This window comes from Accipiter gentilis, chromosome 15 (assembly GCF_929443795.1).
Source record: "Accipiter gentilis chromosome 15, bAccGen1.1, whole genome shotgun sequence".
NCBI lineage: Eukaryota > Metazoa > Chordata > Aves > Accipitriformes > Accipitridae > Astur > Astur gentilis.
The window spans coordinates 16,703,736-16,725,537 of NC_064894.1; the positions used below are offsets into that span (position 1 = coordinate 16,703,736).

The following is a 21,802-nucleotide window of genomic DNA, read 5'->3' on the forward strand; positions in this document are numbered from 1 at the left end:
TCTTTCAGAGGCTTAGATTCCTCCAGTCCGGATGCTATTGTGAGGATAAATAATCTATAACTGAAAGAAGAATTTCTCCCTGACAAGTTTGTAAGTTCTAACAACTGCAGAGAGAAACCAGCATGGTATTGTCAAGGCTGATGACTACTTAGGTAAGTGCCTGTATACAGCAAAAAACCTCAAGCTTTTACACAGCTTTGTTGAAGCGAAAGAAGTTCCCCTACAGCACGCACTGCTAACCTAGCAGCAATATTTCTACACTCTTTACAATGCATGTACAAGCCAGACATTTCTGTACTTGGGAGATGACAAAGGATATAATGAGAGCACCTCTCGTTCATTCACATCACAGAGAAGACCCACTGTTCAAGGTTACTCTTGCAAAGCTGAGCACTGACCTCAGGCCTCTAACAGCTTCAGACCTGTTGTCACACTTCTTCAGAAGGACAAAAACATATTAAGCATTTATGTAGCTTAGAGTAACAGGATGGCCCTACATCAGCTGCCAAAAGTTAGAGCACATACAGAGATTTATGACTTTGTTGGTACTCCTGCACTGTGAGACGCTAGCTCTTTAGTTCAGACAACACAGACTTCTGCACTTACATGGGAACACCTGGCAACTCTACCTCCAGATGACCCAACGTTCTACTTGACAACTCTTTCTTTTAACCACAGACTAGAATGGTTCCCACATTCAAAGAAATGAACAGAGTTTCCTCCCTGTTGCCAAAAAAGCTGGGTAACTCCTTCACGTATATCATGTTACCTTGTACCGACATGTTTACAGCAGAAGACAACCTTTTTAACACCCTACTAAGTATTCCTCTGAAAGAAGAAAGTGAGGTCTGGAAGGTGGATATTAAGGGTTTTGGTAGCATCTTGCAAGTAATTCAACTGGATATCCCCTGGAGAACATTTATCTGAACGTGCAGTCTCACTGGGAAAGGCTGACTCCAAATCCACTTGGCTCAGAACACTGGTAAGCACCCAGGGAACAGAACAAATTCCTTTTCCACGTTCACATGTTATTTTTTCACAAAAACATCAATAAGATGTCAAACTGAATTCAAACGTGAATTCAAATGTTAGAGAAGTATGGCAACAAACCTTCACTGCCGGCAGAGAGGCAGCAGAAGCAGCAGACTGTCCACAGGCTTAACGCGGCCAAACTCTTCCTGGGGCAGCCTCTGGTGTAGTGAAAAGGTCAGACCACTTTGTGGGCAGACACAATGCCATTGTAACAGAAATGCATGGAAGTGGGTGGTCAGAAGAACATACGTGTTTATGAAAGACCTCATTCACTGTGCTGTTTGGAAATTTTTCTTGTCTGAATAGGGAAATGCGCTCTTGATAATCTAGCTAAAAAATAGATTCCCTTAAGGATACGCAAAACATGTTGCCTCCTGTGGACATACACATCAAGTCTCTACAATTTGTACTAGGTAGAGTCAAGTTCACTCTCCTTTCTCTTGTTGGTCAGAAGGCAACTTTCTCAGTCAGAGATGAGTAAAAGCGTATTTCATTATAAAAGAGTGTGCTAGCTATACTGGAGTGACAATCTGAAGCTATGTGGTAAATCTTTTTGCAATGAGAAACGCTGATAGCCTTAAACTTGCTTGGAACATTACTTGAGTTGAGGGCTCTCAGTTCTTTCCAGTATCCCTCTCAAACTAAATGTAGTATTTTCATTAAAATTATTAAATATTAAAAATGCACAGTATTCCCTTTCCTTTAGATCTTCCTTTTTCAACTAAGCCTGTGAAAATAAGTCAGTAAAAGCATGAAGAAATTTCTTCCACATTGATGTCACAAATATCCCTGCTGTCCTACATTACTTTAAAAATAAAACCTCGTATTCCACCATCAAAAGAATAAATTCAGTATCACGCAAAACTACATTTCTCAAAGTCCTTACTCAAGGGCCCAAAGTATATTTACTTTAGATTTCTAAAAATATTTTTAGCTGTAGAAGCTGCAGAGGATTAGAAATTTAAGATTAGCTATGCTTTCTGCCCTTCACCACTTCTTTCCCAACTTACTAGAAAGTCCATTTTAAGTTTTGCTTTTAATTACCTTTTCCTCTTTAATGAGTCAAATTCACTTCCTGGTAAAAGTGACAAAGAAATTCAGTATTTCTTGGTGTATCTGTATTGTGCAAAAGCAGAAATCTGTTTATTGATCACAGACCTGCACTATACATATGCTTTGTCACACTTCACAGAAATAACAAACAAAAGCAGAAAGAAGAATAAGAAATTGGATCTTCCAACAGTCAAGAGGAAAATTTCAGTTAAAAAACTAATGGTCATGAAACTAAAATTATTGAAAAATCTTGCACTTAAATCTCAGTTTAAGCAATTCATACTAAGCAGTCAAATTACATGGTTGGTATAAATCCACTGGATTCTGAGTCAGAAACTCACTGCAGTGAGTAAAACCTCCCTCGTTTTTTTTCATATGCTAAACCATAATTTTAAGAAATATTTATTTTAAAATATGTCCAGAAGACAGTTTTGTCTTAAGGACTCCTTTTTAACTGCAAGGCTTTTGAGACACAGTAAGATAAATAACAGCATTCCTCCATTTTCTTACCCAATATATCCAGTTGCCGTAAACGCGTACAGCTAGCCGCAAGCTCCTCAATGTCTGTGTCACACACAGACCTGTTGGCTGTAAGAAAGAGCTTTTGCAAGTTTGGGAGTTTACGTGCAAGGTTTGTGAAACAGCCCGTACTGCTCTGTAATGTAGGGCACCAGCCAAGATCAAGTTCTTCCAAAAGCTGGCAGCCTGAAGCCAATTCTGCTATTCCATTTTCGGTTATGTTTTTACATCTCCACAAATCCAGACTGCGAAGCTTTTTGCATTTTGCTCCCATCATGCTTGCTATAAGATCATAGTCTTCAATCTGCAAGGAAAGCAAACACTTTGTCATGTATACCATCTTTCCAGACATACATAGGTGTTTCAAGATTTGCTTGCTAACACACCTACGGATCTGTCTTAAGCATTTGTCATTTCTAAAGAGCTCTGAAAATTATTCATTGTAGAGTACAGTGAGGTCTACTTTTACAGAAGACAAAAATAAAATAATTTTTCTGTCAACCCCAGACATAGGTTCTTTTAAATTCATTTAATACTAAGGATCAGTGAAAATGCAGTGAAAAGTTTATTCTCTTTGAAAAGCCCTTCTTTTTTGCACAGTTGTTTTTCCTTTAAAAGATAAAACTGTTTTTATGACCACAAGCACGGCAACCATAAGCACGTGCAGACCGAAGACTGTCCTTATTTCCATTCTGGGTTGATTAGTTGCCGCATCCTCTTACGGAAGTCTTATTAGTTACCTCGGGCACGCCAAAGGGACTGAAACAGGGTCCCACCACACAGGCAGAAGGAATCAAATCCACCATCGGAAACCACAGGAAGACAAGGACTGCTGGAAAAGCCTAGTCACGCTGCCTTCCTCTTCCGTCCATGAGTCAAAGCAGGGAAGGCTGAGCCAATTCTGCTTTGTCCCTTCCTTCCTGACCCAGGAGGAAGGTCAGCTAAGTCTCCCGAGGGGTGACCCGGCGTGCCGACCAGCGGGGACAGCAGCAGCAAGCCAGAACCCCTCCACGCACAGCTGTGACGCGCACGTGCAGTACAGCTCAGACGAGTGCCCTGCAGGGACTGCTGCTGTCCCGGCACTCTCTTTCTTTAAACCAATGAGCGCGCCCAGCAAGTCCGGGACTCAAACAGCTTTTGCTGAAAATATTTCTCTCGTGGTTACTACTGCAGGGTCAGACACAAGCATTAATCAGCTAGGCACGATGACCTGGTCTGAATAAAAATAAGTCAGTCTTGATTATTAGTTTTGGAAAGAAAAAGCAACTACGCATATAAAGAATGCCCCCAAGTTTAGGAAAAGGTTGAAGAACTAGGAGAAAGCCTACAAGCTATGTTTTAGGCCTGCTAAACTAGTACGTAACCCTTAAGTATATGACTAAGCTGCATTCCTCTTGGACCTTTCAAGAGAGTATAGTACAACATCAACCGAGCATTTAACACGTCTTTGTGAAACATAAACCCAGACTTCGTTCCAAAGCAAGTGTGCACGCACACACACACACACACACACACACCCCGCCCACGCACGGTGTAAGCACTCACCATGACACAGCTGCCCAGGCTGAGGTGCTGCAGCTCCGAGCAGAAGTTCAGAATACTGAGCAGGGCTGTTTGCTGCCACAGGGGAACACATCAGAAGAAAATATGGAAAGGGAAACAAAGAGAAGAGGTCAATTAGACATTAAAGGCTGTCACCGCATTTCCTGAAATACAGCTCAAAGCTCTGTTACAGACACCACAAATGCCACTTAATGAGTCCCTGGGTACCCTACCCATTGATTGGCTTAAAGCAACGGTAATCGTTACAAACCTTGATGCAAGTCACTTTGGATGTGGTTTTGCATTGCCCTGAAGATACCTACATACCCATGACCTATCCGCTCATTTCCCACAGGAAAGCTGCTGAAGAAGTATGGCAAGTTCAAATAACAGGCAAGATCAGCCCGAAAACGCAGAGGGCTGGCGACATACCAGAAGAACAGCGGAGGCTCTGACATTCGCCGATCCGCTGCAGCCTGATGGAACTGCCAATAGAGCTGCGCAGCATCAGGACCGAGCTGGGGACTTTAATGTCAAAGGAGTCTCCGTGCTGACAAGGATGCTGACAACCATTGAGCACCTGTCACTACTAGCATGCAGACTGAAACAGATATAATGTGTATTTTACAGTCGTGTTCCTGCCATTTAACATGGCCATTCTTTTCAGAAAGTACTGCGCATTGCTCAGCCTGAAATCGGACTGGAACATCAGATGCATCTTACAAAATGTAAAGTACGCGGCTGTTCTGTTCCACAACAGGGGAAACTTCAAGGGTTTTTATTTGTGCTTCTAAGATACAGAAAAGACTCTTCTGCATCGTCTGTAGCCATATTTTGCTTTGTAGCTGGAAACACACACTGTGCAAAAAAGAACATAGTCTGGGATTCACATCACAAATAGCTGTGCATCATACTTAAAACTTTCATCACTGTTAGGACTTTGTAATCTGTACGAGCTTGAAAATGGGACTTAGTTTCACAATGTATTAACAATAAAAGTCTGTGGGTTTCTACAGGATATACAACAGTTTCTAGCAGAAAAAACCCAAGCAATATACAAGGGACAAAATAATCTACTGCTAATAAGTGGAATTCCTACAACAACACTAGTCAACAATATTTGTACGCATGGGTATTATAATTTATACTGGTTTTTTTAAATATAAATTTACTTGTTTTCAGAAAGTTTACAGTTAAATGCTTTACTTAGTTTCCTCTGTTTGTTATATTCCAACGAAACTTGGCAGGAACGTGACCCTTTGTCATACCGCCATGAAGAAGTATCTGATCCCTTGCACTGAAAGTCTGGCAGATACCCGACGGGGACATAGCATGGGGTGTTCATGGAGACCATTTCAGACATCTAATTTAGGTGTCTCCAGGGAGCAGTTAGAAACACCCAACACTTGAGATGTATAGAACCTCAGCTTCCAACTTGGCCTTCTAAGATTTGATTTCCCAAAGGCAGCCTAAAAGTAGATGCTATGAGTAAGACTTCCTCACATGTATCTTTGCAGAGGTCTTAAAAGTCACTGTCCGCTCACTTGCTTTACTTTCATTCATGTTTTTAAAGAAAAAGGTAGCTAGGGAATTAAACACAAGAGCATTAAGACGTCATTATTAAAGAGGTAACACTTAAGAACACTTTAAAGCTAGTAAATGTGTAAATATCCAATACATTTTAAATAACATGCTTAAGCAAATGCTACATTTGGATCATTAACCCCAAATAAACAAGTTACTTCAAGAGAATGAGACATAGTCTTTACTATTTAACTTAGGGAAAGCTATGAGCTTTAGAACCTACTCAGGTGCAGAAATTAAAAGCTAAATCCCCAAACCCCACTCTACAAACCTTAAATATCAGAGCTAAATAAATCAGTCCCTGACTGCACACACAGTACTAAACAGGGTTTCTGCAGGTATTCAGGTGACTCCACAGGAAAGCTGAATACTTTGCTGCATTCCACCATGTTTTTCAGTAACGATTTCCAGACTGGAATTTAAACACTGGCCTGAAAGGTTGGCAAGCAGCAATATCTTTCCTTAATTGACACAAACAGTGCAAAAGTGAACAGTCACTCTGAACAGCTTGTAGGATGTGAGATCAATTCCACACTCCCTCTTCTTCAGAGAGGAGTGAAATAGGTAGGAAGACAGATATTCATAGTTATCTTGATTAGATAACTGAGCTACTTTTGTTAACTTGAACAGGAATTTGACACATCTCAGAATACCTTTTTTAGTCGCTCTCTAATTTGAGACAGTCCTTACTGTATTGATGTGCACTGAGTCCACGTTTTCAAGGGTCTTTTCACAACCTATAAAACCTAAAGTATTATTTTAAACAAGTATTTAAAAAAACAATCAACTTTAAAAAAGCACTAGGAATGTGGGTAATAGAAGGGAGCTTGGTAGAACACATTGTCATACCATCACAAATCGTGCCAAGTCAAGCCCAAGAGTAAACAACTGCTTACTCAACATTAATTATACCAGTTATATCAATTCCTCTTCTGGGGCACATACATGCCCACATACAACTCAGATTTCTTTCAGAAGCAGTGTCTGTTCTTCTGTAACTGAGGTGGGGTTTGCATATGTCAAGAAAGAAGGAACGTCCTTTATGCATGCCTAGTTGTGTCACAGTCAATTGAGAATCCATGTGGCAAAGGACATGAAAATAGCAGGAGAGAATGGCAGCTCACAGAATCTATATCCACTACATATAGAAGGACTATCATTGTAATAAACTGTCTGTTTCAAGCCGTCTGTCTGTACAATTCACCTCTGACTCGCAATACAAGATGAGTGATAACACTCCTATTTAAGCAAAGGAGAGGAGCAAAGCAATCACCCGACCTTGAAGCTGTAACACAGGCCAAACTTCAGATATTACCGAGAGACCACCTAAATTCTGGATCAGGAAGCTTTAACCTGAAGAGAGTCTAATTTCACTTTCTCAGCCAGAGACAGTTAAATCAAAACTACCCATGTAATACCATTCTTGAGCCTAGTAGCCAAGAGTTTGGAGACCTTTTGAGTTTTCCTGAACCAAAGGTAAGGTTTGGCTTTGAACCTGCTTCCCTTTACAGAGACTGAGAAAAGAGTGGATGATTTAAAAACAAAAACAAAACCAAAAACAACCCACCAAAACAAAACAACCCACTCTGGAAACAAACTTAAGGTAAGAATTACTTTTTCTTTGTGGAGTAATGTATGGCATGGCTTCAGTGGTCTAAATTTCTTCTGCCATCCAACCCAAAACAAAACCTACTAAAATAATCACTTTTATAAGATGGCACAGACAACAGGAAGAGTCCAAAGGGGCCAAATAAAATGATGTACCCTGTCCTCCATTCCCAGGAAAGGTGTTTTCAGAGGAGGAAAACATACAGTGCAGGAGTTGCTTTAAGAGAGAAGACTCTGATGTCAAACTGATCAGAAGGATATGATACTGCTGCTAACCACAACCTTACAGAGCAGATGATAGAAATATTTTAGGGCATGGCAGTTAGTCCTAAACCTCAGAAAAGGGAAGCAGACTGCCTGAAGAGTCTCTGAAGTCTTTATCAACAGGTCAGACAAACATCTGTCTGAAGGGACGTCAAGAGAGTTGATCCTGCCTTGGACAAGAGAGGAGATGAGATTACTGTTTAACATCCTAACTTAGTCCACATGAGACCAGTGAGCGGTCTGCCGGAACATGAAAGTCCTCCACTCTGTGACACAGACCAGCCTGGAAGACATTTATGCGCTGTGTATACTTCAACTAAATAGCTGATATTGGACTAACTCGTATCCTACCTGCCTTGTAAAGAGCTTAGACATCACACATAAGTTTTGACTTAGGTGTTTGCAAGAGTGTTGCTGGTTTGAACAGACCACCCACCAGTGGAGAAACCAAATACTGGTGCCAGAGTAATACACTTGGCAAGACTGAGTCTTGCTTGACTTGTTTCAGGATTTTTTTGCATTCATGATCCAGCAGGAAACGCAAATAATTTCTGATGTTAGTATGATGAGGAAAGCATCCAACAGAGAGCCCGAGCTCAGTATCTGTTCAAACAGAAAACCCTTCTGTCTGTGGCAGACGTGTCTCACCTGTGAAAGATGCACTTTAAACATTTGACCATTTACTCATTGCAGCTTCATTGTTAAGTAGTCCGAGATTAAAAAAAAAACCAAACACAGAAGTTTTTAAAAAAATACCAATTATGCACTATAATATGGCTATCACATGAAGGCTGCACTATAATAAAAGGCATGAAAATAAGTGCACCACAGCGTGCCTTTGGAGGATTAAAGGAAGAGCTTAAGAAAAACAACAAAGTTTTACTTTTAGGGTTGGGATAGGGAAGAAACAGTCTGCACCTTTTAATAAACTTTCTTTTTATAGAGAAATCTTACAAACTACTTTTAAAATTGTTACTTCTGTTTGCTGGGAACAAACAATGGGCTGTTTTTACCCCCCTTCTCAGAAGAACCATGTCTGACAAGTCAGGAATTCTTCCAGTGTCTCAATGAAACAACTTGAGAGCCTGAATCTTTTACAAGATATTTATTCTCCTGCAATTTTTTCTTCACAATTTTCAATGAAATGAATGCTGAAAGTAATCTTAAAGTCTCATTAAAGACTGCTGCCTTCCTTTTTTAAATATGGTTTCCCTTGCTTGCTCTGATTTTAAATCACAGAGTTACTAATTCTCCAGTTAACCTCTTTGCTCAAGAAAAAAATTAATTATGCAGGACTTAAATTTGGGGGGTTTAACATTAAAAATTTAAGTTAGGTGTAGAAAAAAAATTTCTTTAATACGCCCCCAACTGCATTACATGAGATGACACCCAAAGCTGTATTATTTTTTCTTACCATTTCCAAATGACGACCTCATCTCTAGTCCTCTCTGCCCTATCCCCCCCAAACTCTGTTGTCTCCACTTACGTTCAAATACTTATATAACGTTAGTTGCAGACAGATATCAGATAACATGCCTACATTTGCAAGCTCACCACAACAAGAATATTGCATTTTTCCACAATATCAAAGAATTAATATAACAATGTTCCTAAAGACCACAATTTCTTTTTCATATTTCAGTTACTTATCTCTCCATCAAAAAATACATCTTGAAGAGTCTTTGCAGTGAGTTGCCTTTGCATATACATTTATGAGGTTGTTACATTTAATAACAGGTTCTAACACAGTATTTACCCACATTTCTAGGTCACATTTTCATCTTACTCTACAGATCTATGTTAAAATATTGTTAAAAATATTTGCTTTTAGGTTAGAATCAGGGTCTCTAGGACTATATTAAACAATTGTACTGGATAACATATTTAGACAAGCTTATTCCACAAACAACCATCTTCTCATAAGACAAACAGGAAAAGCATCAAAACATTTGATCAGCCTGCTAGTAACGAACTGCGGAACCCTGAATACCTAGTACCCAATCGCCAGCTGCCACATGCTGTTTGTGTACAAATCAAATTTACATTTCTCAACACATTTAGCTAGAATTTGATAGAGCAATTAGGCAATTACTATAGGACACCAAACACTCAGTATAGATTTGATACCATGCAGTTATATTTTGGGACCCTGTTTATCTGATCGAGCACCTGACGATATTATTCTATCTAGTAACAACTAATAATCTGAGTGAAAATCAAAGACAGAAAATTCAGCTTTGCCTGAATGAGGAGGGGTAAATGTGGTAATAAGGAGGTAACTCTGCAGGGTACTTGAAGTATTCTGTCTTCCTAGTAAAAGTCATAGTCAATGACTTTTGAATGAATTCCTTAAAATTCTTGGAACCTGAGAAGCAGACAGACAGAAAGGAGAACTAGAGAACTACAGACTAAGGCCAGGCCAATGAAATCTTCCATGTTTCCCTCAGCCCATCAATCACATCCATATTCTCAGAAGCTGAACCTTCAGCTGCACAGGAAAGTTCCTCTGTTCATCATCTGGGCAGGAGCTTCCCTTTTGTTCCCAAAAAGTTTAAATTTACAGCAAGGGAGGTTGGGACCAGGTGACTCAGCCAAACAAACACACGACTGTGGGAACAGATTAGTTCAAAACATCTCAAACTCCAGCACACACACCGTGAATACTCTGCCGCTGCGGAGACAAACGACCCTTCCTGCGCAATCGCCTTATCCTGCACACAAGTATTACTGCACACACATTACTGTGTACAAAATGACTTTGGGAATTTTTCTTATAGGTAACGCAAGGCCTCCAGCATGCCACAGACTAGAATTATCCTGTTGGAGACCCAAGTGAGACACACCACACGTACAAAAGACATGAGAAGTCTGAAGCATGTTTTTCTGCACGCAGTCACAAAGTAAAGATAATACAGAAATTAGCAAGTTAACATGCCCAACAGGTTAAGAACTCCTTCCTTAAAATAACACTAAAAAAGATCTGCAAAGTTATCACAAGTAGAACCAAACCTCTTAATGCTCAACGTACATGCATGAAGAACCTCATGGTAAAGCCAAAAGCAGACTATCAAGACGATGGGAAAGCAGATAGGAAGGAAACCATGACTTGCTTTAAGAAAACTACAAACAAGCTCTTGGCAAATCAAGAAAAGAAATCATGCATGTGGTACTTACCACTTGACACTGAGATAATCATCTCACACAGGTTATTTATTGGGATTGAGTAATCTGACTCAAAAGGGTATATGGAATTTTTTTTACACAACAGCCTGGTTACCAGAATCGAGGCCAAACTTTCTGAAGGGCAGACTAGCGAATACAAGTTTATCCCCTTCCAAATTACACACCGACAGTTCAAACCTCCTTTGGTAAGACCCGTCCTACTTAACAACAGTCACATCCTGCTTTTCACCAAGGATGTGTTCCTGAAAAGTGCAATGGTTAGTGATCCCATGGGCAGCAAAGTAGTTTTCCCCTATAAGAATTAACGTAACAGTGGGGACACGTGCAGGGACCTAAGAAATACACACTGGTTAGTACAGACAGGTCACACGCATGATGTGATCATCACCTGAGAGATGTGGTGGCTTTTATGCTGGCTTTAAAACATCATCCACATCGTATGTGGTCTCTGGGTATTTCAGTGGTGTGCATTAAGTCCCTATGTACATGTACCCACTCTGAATTCTTCCAAGAAATATTGCTTTACCTCTAACCAAACTCAGCTGCTTCATCTGCAAGACCGAACGCCCGACAGCAACCTCCTAAGGCTAACACCCTCACTGCCTCCTTCGGGGCAGTTACACCCCCATCGTCATCACTATCCTCCTCAAAACCAGACAAACCAATCCAAGGTGAAGGATGGAAAAACAAGGCAGTAATGACAGCTAGCAAAGCAAAAGACCAGGTGACTGGCAGCGGAGCCCGAGCCACGGCCAAAGAAGTGGCAGAGCAGAGCACTGCTGCAGCTGAGCACGGCCCCACCACCCGGCAAGCAAGCTGCCCTCAGGCCCCCTCGCCTTCTCGGGCAGGCACTCTCGCACAGGGGCCGGTAGGAGGAGTTTTCCTGCCGAGCCCCACGTCTCTCAGCACCAACCCTTCAGCCAGAAAAAGGCTGCTGCGGCCTACGGCCGAGCCTTTGGAGAGAGCCCTCCTCAAAAGCACCACCAGAGGAAACATCCTGAGCTGTCCTCTTCCATACGGCAGCGTCCCCTCACTTTACTGCAAACTGACGTATACAACCTCTGCCAAAATATTTCAGAAGATGAACCAAATTACTTCTAATTTCAGGGAAAACAACTGAGACTCTTAACTAAATGTTAACTCTGCCTTAGGACTTCCAGAAATGCCTTAGTGAATAACAACTGCAAGGAATCTTGATGGCAGCACATCACTTGATTCATTTTTTTAAGACTACAGCTATTACTATATGTGACTAAGGTATCTTTGGAATGGCAATTGATTTCCATATGTAAAACTGGGTAAAAGGAGGTTCTAGTAAGACTCCTTGAAAAATAAAAAAAACAACCACCGATGCTTCCCCCACCAGTAACACCGCTCAGCAACAGAGAGAAAGTTCTTCCCTCCAATTTTGGCTTCTAGCAGCAAAAATACTGCAGAAACATTGTTACTGGTGTCTTCCATCAACTATTTGAAAATATACTACTATAATTTATCACAGTCTTCATGTTAAGCCAGTGAAGTTCTGTTTCACAAGTACCGCACCAAAAAAGGTTTTACCATATTAGAACTACCTGTGGCAAAAAACCCCAACCAACCGAACAACAAAAACCTGAGATGAAAGCAGACAATTTTATTTCAATCTGAGTGCCACTATTGCTACAAATATTTGTAATTACAAACACCTCATGCAAATGTAAAAGGTAATCTTGTTAAGATCGTCAAAAGTAATTCAAAATCTATATAAATTCAGAATACATTTTTTTTCCTCCCTTTGGCATTATATAGCACAAAAAGAAAGCCAAATATCAACTGTTTGGGTGTGGGGGTTTTTTTGGCACAGTCTCTGAAAGAACTATGTCAGAAATTACTTGGCATCTGCTATTCTAATACAGTGATTAAAAAACACATCAGATGCAAAGCCAGAATTCTGTAAACTTCTATTAAAACGTTCATTTTGAAAGGTACAACAGGGCAAATCAATATTGCCTATAATAAGATAAACAAACGTACTTCATGAATTTCAAGGTATTGTACCTCAGCATTTAAAAACCAACCTACAATAGTCCCCAAAAGCAATTATTCTCACAGAAAGAAGAATGTAATACATTAATAATGCAGAAACAAAAGGTATAGTAATGATGAAATAAAATTCTCATCTAAATCTGCTCCAGTAAATAAACTGTTAAATATGCATCCGGTCTTTTATTTTTCCCCTCCCTCCAGCCCCAACGACATTTTAAGGCATCAAGATCATTTCAGTTATATACTTGTTGGGTACTATGATACTTTGAAACAACTATGTTAAAGATATGAGGGAATTTGAGAGGTTGACAGAGATGAGGTGGTATGTGTGCTTATAAACACGAGAGTCTTTGGTTTAACCAGTTAAAAAAGAACACAAAATGAATTTTAGATACTTATACAGTGCTAGCTTTAGTTTTCAGGAAAAGTTTTCATACCTGTTGGCTTCCCAGAAAGCACTCATTTTCAGACTACTTCTAAGGATAAATACTTATCCTCAGTATCTTATTTTTGACAGAAAGAACACATCCTGGGACAGTACACGAACATTCAATAACACACAAAATACGTAATATACTGTTTCTGGAAACTAAAATTGAATCCAGAGGTCTACAAAGCTATCCAAGTTGTTCACCTTTTTTTGGTTTCTATTTTCACTTCTCCGTATGTTAGTTTTCAGTTAAATGAAATGTTAGAGAAAATGTCAATTACAGAAAATGGCAGGGAATCACATGCCAAATTAGAACTAAATGGTGGCCAAATTTGTTTTATGCTGATGTCCTCCAGTTCCCTGAGCTAACTGGTGCCACTTCATGAGGAAGCAAATAGAAGAGGTCACCTCATCCTTTACAAGGTAGTTTCTGTGGCCTTTAGGAAGAACAAGATACCCATGTAGTCCCAGACAGAGATAACCACCGAAAGTCTCCAGTCGGTTAGTTCACAGAAATGCTTATACCTCTGTGAGCAAGCTTTCTTTAGCAATCCTTTCCTCCACTTTTTCAGAGGAAAAAGGCTGAGCTTTGTAACTAACTGAACTTCCTGCAACTTCGAAAAGCATGTTATCAAGGTACAGTATTTCAAGTCCCTATACACGGCCCTACGTACAGTACCCTATATAGTACCATACAGATCAGAGAATCGCAAAGTCTTCTGCGTATCTATCCCCATACCACAGCTACAAAATGAGAAAGTTGCTACTACACGAATTTTACTGATGGGAAAAGCGTGGCATACAGAAACGGTGCATCTCACAACCGGCCATTGCCCCGGTCACAGCTCAGGAGAACAAAAGCTCATAGGCTAAGTCAGTCCTCAGCTAGTGCCGTCACCACCAAGTCACGGAATCACAGAAGAGCCGAGTGTTGGAAGGGACTTCTGGAGACTGTTTAGCCCAGCCCGGCTGGCTCCAGCTCCGCCGGCCTCTCCAGCCAGACTGAAAAAAGCCGTCAACAGATGTAGGAGCCAGTCCCTTCACACCTCCTCAACTGAGGTTTGCAGGAGGGGATAACCCCCCACCCTGCCCTTCATTACCACAATCACAAGTGTATTTAAGTGATGCCTTCTGGATAGAGACATTAATGCAAACAATTGTCATGGACAGATTCAAAATAAACATGGCAGGAGAAACATTTTCCTGTACAGTATAAGCTGGCATTAGAACAGAAAGTCTGTTCTCCCTTCAAGCAGCCATCAGCTATCACCTTGGAAGATACAACGTGGAAAGAAACATGATGAAAAGTGTGAGAATCGGAATATATTTGTTAAAAATCAGCTCCCCCCTTCCTTCCTCCTGCCCCCACCCCAGTGTACTCGGATTATTGGACTACCTTTGAGATGAAGAACTGGACAGTGATCAAACTTTTGCCTCCAAAACTTTGTGACACAGGCTTAAAAACAGAAGCGGTATGAGCATCAGGTAAGAGAAGAATGAGAGTACATGGCAATGAAAGTGGAATGAACCTTACTATTGAGTGCAGATGTAGCCTTTCAAAAGTCAAAATTCTTGCCTCCTCACAAACAGGCACAGTGTAATTTGCGAGCTGGGATTCAGGACGTACAGGGGCACCTTTCTGTTCTCCACAGCTACTTGGCAGCGCCAGGGACACAGCAGGGACTGGGACACAGCAACACAGCAATTACTGAATTAATTCAATGAAAGTAATAGTCTCTGTAGTTAATTCAATTACTGTATTTTGGGTTTGCTTCATTTGGTCAAATTACACCCTCCCTTATGTCTGCAAATCTGTTTTACACCTTCATTCTTCCCCCTCACTCTTCACATTACAGGCTCAAATGACCAAATTCAGCTGATGAGCCTGACACGGGATCAGAAGGGCACCGTCAAGGCCCTGTATTGCATGATTATCTGTCACCAGCTCAGCCTCCTAACAAGAATCCACTTTCTAGCTAGAGGTTTTCACTTTTTTTCCACTGTTTGCTTGCAACTCTTAATCCTAAAGATTTGTACCCAAGCCAGTGAAATTTCATCCAAGCTGAAAAACCTCAGACGACTCTCAGAAGTGTAACACGACCCGTAACAGGTTATTTCTGAAAACTCTGTAGAACAATTTTATGGCAGCATTAACTCTTTCATTGCTCATAGCCTAAGAAAATAAGAGCTGTTACATTTACTGCTAAGATTCTTATGCCTCTTCTTGGTATCTAAAGTTTCCAGTGTCCTCTCATACAGCTGCCCAAGTTCCAAATTTGCTCTTGGTCAAAGGTATCAGAGATAAAATTTACAAATACAACACTTGCTTTAAAATGTGTGCTTTGTCCATTGTAATATGATTTAAATGTAGTTCATTTTTTATTTCAATTATAATTGTAATACAAAAACTTTAAAAACCTTTTCTTCGCACATTATAAAGAATCCAGAATGTCATGCAACATGAAATACAGAATCTTACATTAAAATGTACACCCATCAATAAGGAGACTGTCAAGTTCTCCTACTGTAATTGTGGCTTCGGTTACTTTAAAATACAATTTTGGCTACATTACTTATATGGATGGAATACTTCATGATAAACATTAAACCAAGATAATATTCATACTCAAACCATAAAGATGTGCACTGTCAATTACAGTATACAATAATACCTCCATTGTTCATTGTATTCTTCAAATGTATCAATGCCAACAAGTGTTTAAATTATGCTGTGAATACACTCTCAATGAATAAATATTAAGGAGTCATGTATCAGTAAATACCAAAATCACCAGCACAAAAATCCCACAAGTATAACAGTGGTCTTGAGCTAGCAGATATTACATTTATAAAAACATTGAGATTAGTTTCTTAAAGCAAGTTACAAATTATTTCAAGCACACACATAATCGAACAACCTTTAAGAATGGCACCTTTAACAACGAACTTGAAGCACTAGAAAAATGAGCTGCACTTAGTGGGGAGGAGTATAGCAATGCAGGACAATTTATATTTTTTTTTTTGCTTGTTCAGCCTGGAACAAGTTACTAAAAGTCACTGGACTTTCCTTCTTGTAACAGAGAGGTTTGAATAATTCAAGGGTGTTGGAAGCTTCAATTCAGAGGTTTGAAACTGATTTTGTACACAGAAACTTGCACTCAGTAAGTCAAGGAAATAACATTATATATGGCCTTAAGAATCAGCAGGGTTAGGACCAAAGACCGTAAACAGCTCCAGATGGTACAGCTATCTTCCAAAACAGCATTGCAGTGCAGTAAGTAGCAGAACACCAGAGTTGTCCATTTCGCTAAAAATGTACACTTAAAAATTGGAGCTTTGATTAGAGAGACAATGAGAATATGTTTAAATACAAAACCTATTCAAAGAAAACAGCTAAAATAACAAGAAACCGTCATAAATGCTCAGATGATTACATATTACATTGTCAATTTTATTAAGCCTCCGTTTTCCTCAAAATCTGTTTTTCTGTATCTAACACATAAAAGTCATTAACAGTAGTCAATCTTCTACAAGGGTATTTTCTCAGAATTCATCCATTAGTGTCACAGTAATCATATAAACAGAAAAAGTACAATAAATAATTTAAATTTATAGTTAAAAGCAATTTTTATCTTTTTTTTGTTAGCATTAAAAAACAATAAAATAAAAGGCAAGAGTACCGCAAGACACAGTCTGAGTAAGGAAATCCTACCCCTGGGCAGGTGCATGTGAGTTTGGTTTTATTTAATCAAAATACTATTTCTTCTATTAAAATGTTAATGCTGTACTTTATAAAGCATCATACAAAACCAGAAACAGCTTTAACACATACTGATAAAAAGGATGGAGAACGTTCATCCCATATCCTATGTTATTTAATCACATGCCCAAATTCACAACTAAAAGAGCAAGTTGTGCTATCTACCTAGATGTGCTACAACACTGCATTTTCAACAAAGACTGACAACTGTGGAGTAGGAAAATGACCCCTTTTTCACTGGCATCACAAATAACATGCCGAGAAGGGCCCTCCTTTGAAAGTCAATTACAGCATTAAGTCCTATTTTGCTTTTCCTGGTCTCTTTAGTGTTGCCCCTTTTAAAAAATATGTTCACTTAAATCAACCTAAGTGTTTACCTTGGTCAGTCATAACAATAAATTAATCAGTTTAATAAATTAAACAGTAAATCCCTGTTTACAACCATAAAAGGCAGTCTCCCTCCTAATTTGATCTAATTTTACTACGCTTCAATTCCAAAGACTGCCTCTAATTGTGCAGTACAAAAAGAATATTATGATATTCCATTGGAGAACTCATTCAGGTTAACTTTACGGATTTGTTCTCTGCATATTCATTCCCTCTTCACATTTTGGCAACTACTTCAATATTTCCAATATCAGAAACATATTACCCCATTTTTACATCAAGGTGGTTAACACAGGATGAACAGGGATGCCATCCTTCTGCCACAAAAAATGACAACACACTGATAATTAGGATAGGACCTGTACATTTGCCATTCTAGAGTATGATGTGAGAAAAAAATTTAAATCAAGAGACTTGGTGCTTTATTTTGTTTGTTCTTTGGTTTATTTTTAAGAAAAAAAGCAAACCACTGATTCATTTAGGAAGATGATGGGCTAAATGGAATGAACGAATTTTTCTTTTGGTTTCTTTTTGGTTTTTTGGATTTTGAGACAGAACTTTTACAGAGGACCATAACACATATCAGCTCTGTTCTTCTCACCTTCTTTCTTTCTCTTAATAATCACATATTTGTTATCAGTCAGCAGTTTTCCTTATTAGATTCACAGCCTCAGACTGTTTTCTCTGAGCAGGTCCAGTTGGCAACAATACAACATCAAGCTCTTGATTAAACATTAGCATTGTTCCATTGTTCGCTCCTTAGAAACTCCAACAATGAAGATGCAGTAGTAGCAGAAATTTCACCAAAATCAAGAACACTACTGTATTACAGTTCATTGACAAGTTTCAGAGAAGTCTAAATCACTTCAGAGCATGCTTGATCAATCCATCCTGCCTTTTTTGCATCTAGATACCAGTTACTACCCTAGCATCTCTGTACCAGCTGAAGAATACAGAAGGAAAGGCAGCCTATTTTGTACAGAAAACCAAAGCTTTGCATTAAGAGACACTAATGTTGAGAAAGGTAATGTTATTTCTACAAATCTGTGACTTTTGTAACTCTAATCCTCTAATTCAAATTCTATGCTACCTTTTCATTCTTTCCCTTTTACTTTTCCACCTGTGAGGCACAACGTATACGTTAAGTGGTTTCATATTTACAAATAACACAAAAGCATCCTCACCAATTTACCTATTTAAATTTCTAGAAATTTCTCTTCCATGGTTTGTTAGGAACAGTGCCTTTTGTTTATACTTATGTATAAAATAGAAGCACAATCTTAAGTAAGCTTGATTACGAATCAATGTTCTTGTCAGGTACAAGCAGATGCATGTCCATACACATGAAAAGCGGAAATGAATCTTCACAACGTAAGGGCTTCAAAGTCAGGAAATCTTTACCATCTACTTTCAATCTAATTTCAAGCTCTGTTCAGCAAAATGATAGCTGAGAAGTGACAGTTACCAATCATTTTCAGAGTATACCTCAGCTGCTGCGCTATTACAAGCATGAAGTCTCAAATTTTAGAAGTTACCTGAGTAGAATCAAGATGATTATGATCAATCAACAGTAGAAAAAAATAAAATTATACAATCTTTACCTCTGACACAATGATCTTTCCTGGATCTGAAAAAGCCTTGTGAATTAGAGCCCACTGTCAAAATGAGGTTAGGAGATTTCTCCAGGATTTACAGAAAGACTAGTGATCTAGAAACAGAACAGCCACTGATTCAGCTCTACACAAAAGGCACTTAAAAGCAGGGCTCACCAATTTATTTTATTTTCTAGTTTGTAGAAAATAATAATTGCTTCAATACACAGAGCAACTACCGTAAAGTAACAAGTTACCAAGGGGCACTGGCTTCATGGTGACTGCCTGCATACCCCACAGCAAGTGCCCCCCATTCCAGGGAGCCTACCCTCTAATCTGACTACCTTGCATTATGAAATCACAATTACAGATAGCTAGCTGGGACACAAACGTACATGTGATTTACCAAAAAAAGGACAACAAGATGCAACTAACTTTGTAGCATGTGTGTTAGGTGTGAACTGCTTATAAATGGAATGAGGTACTGTAACTTCAGGCGACCCTTGGACATCTAGGAGACAGAACCTACTGCTCCAGCTTCAGTTCTTCTATTGCACTACAGCGTAACAACCCCACACAATCCAGCATCACAACCTCACTTCTGTGTATCAAAAGCATAAGCAGAGGTAACACACACAAGAAAATTCTTCTTAAAATGTTCACCTGGAGCTAAAAGCTAGAAAAAACTGCAGAGACATGTTCCCCCCCCCCCCCCCCCCATTTTGGAGGCCTACTAAGCACTAGTGTTTGCAACAAGAGAAGCACAAGTATGAGAGCTTCCATGTCAACCAGAGTAGTACAGCTGTAATACATAAGTAATGTAGCTAGTGAGAAGGAATGGAATTGGTTCTGATTCAAACTGCTGAATTTACTAGGATACAGCATTTTTAAAATGTAGTAAACTACAACAGTGGAGAAACCTATAGCACGTAAAACCATTCCATCTTAGATAGGAAATGTGTTGCAGCAAACAATAACGACCCTGATTTGGGCAGTTCAGTAACTGTATAAAGAAGTAATTTTTACACTGTAAATGAAAAGTATTTTAAAATTTGTGTTCCATGTCTCACATACTACTACTATACAAAGACAGTAGGAATCTAGTAATTAGCAAGGCACTCTACAGGAAAGAATGTTGAGAATTACTCTAAGTTACTAAACATGATAATTTCCCAATTATATTGCCAAATACAGTCTGACTGGAATACACTTCAAAACAAGAGAAAAGATTTCACATTTATGATTTCACTACATTGCTTAAAACAGCTGGTGAAAAGTCACCAATTTTCCATGCAAGTAAAACATGGAGGCTTTTTATTTATTTTTGTTAAATCCACAAGCTATTTAGAAAATAAAAATATCCTATGGCTTTTGAAACTATCTTTGAATTTTCTGAATTTACCTTTGAATTTACATGCAAAATTCTAATTCACTTCTTCATTAATGGAAAAAAAATTACAACTTTATCAGGATTTAAAGTGTTTATTGCAAAGGGTAAAAATACTTGTTCCTACCTCCACTTTTGTTCGGTAGAGAATGAGACGTTTTAGGCTGCCCACTTTGGCTATGTGGTTGAAAGCCTGAGGTGGTATTTTATCACATGATGAGAGATTTAATTCCTGAAGATTTGGACACATTTCAGTAATGACCTCCAAGCATGTTTCATTGAGGAAATGGCCACAAGACAACTCTAGACGTACTAGTTCAGAGCCACAAACTTTCAAGAACCTGCAAAAAACACATTTTAAGTGAAAAATAAACATACTTTCAGGTGAATACTGTCAAAACCTTATGCATGTAAACCAGGAAATAATTCCTTTCAGCAGTGAAAAGCCTACAGACCACAGCTCTTATGTCAGCTCAGTTAACTAACAGAAAACATGATTAGGTTAAAGTAAATTAATCATAACCACTCTGAAGTTACTTCTGAATCAAATCTGTACAAATCCAGAAGAGACCAAACCAATTAGGTGTTGAGTTAGAGAGCAGTATTAAAAAAAACCAAAGGTAGTCTGAGAATCAAGGCTGTTTCATCAACATTGACTTGATACTGTATATAACCTAGATATTATACAATGTTTTGTACAAAGAGATATTTGAGTACATTTTAAGAAACACAGAAGGCTAAAGAATGCTGTACATGTCATAAGGAGGCTAATGTCACTAAAGCAGTCTTAAAAAACAATTCTACCTTGAAAATTAATTGCAAAAATCCTTGGGGGTGAGAACAGTATAGAGAGGGTTTTTTATTAAATTATCATCAGTCTTGAAAACTGTTTCAGTTTAGAAAGTTGCAACACGCATCGTTCTTGCCATTTACTCTGAGACAATGAAGCAAAGTACAACACAGATAACATTTGAAATGGTTTTAAACGGTCCCCAAAGCCAATTTTGACAATGGCCTGCAAGTTTCCACCAATAATTTCATATTTATCTTTATCTCAGAAAAATCTGCAAATGTCAAGATGACATTAAACAAATAGTTTTAAATGGATGAACTACTCAGAAGTATTTTAAGACTTTCACAAAAACATCTCATTTCTTTCATTAACAAGTAAGTCGAAATCAACACTTTGTAGCTGTTCTAGAACACAGATTGCTAAGGAATATTTCATATGACTTTCGTTGGAATTATAAAAATTGAAGACAAAACATCCAAAATTTAGAAACTTTGATGGTCTCTGCATAAATTACACCTTCTGTCAGATATCTTGTGTCAGAAATTCAAACTCTTATACCTAATCCAAGCTTTAGTTAAAAACACATAAGCTTATATCCCTTTTTGTTGCAAAGATAATGTTCAAACTGTAAATAAATCACTAGGCT

At 38.8% G+C, this 21,802-nt stretch overlaps 1 protein-coding gene across 5 annotated transcripts in view; it reads right to left on the reverse strand.

Annotated features, from left to right (window-relative positions):
- FBXL4 (F-box and leucine rich repeat protein 4) overlaps positions 1-21,802 on the reverse strand; it is a 64,707-nt gene that overhangs the window by 9,286 nt on the left and 33,619 nt on the right. For all 5 annotated transcript variants that reach the window (XM_049817644.1, XM_049817645.1, XM_049817646.1 and 2 more), the window contains exons 6-8: positions 20,491-20,704; positions 4,150-4,221; positions 2,596-2,908 (exon numbers count right to left, since the gene is read on the reverse strand). In XM_049817644.1, the coding sequence (XP_049673601.1) occupies positions 2,596-2,908; positions 4,150-4,221; positions 20,491-20,704 (599 nt within the window). The remainder of the gene's footprint in view (positions 1-2,595; positions 2,909-4,149; positions 4,222-20,490; positions 20,705-21,802) is intronic.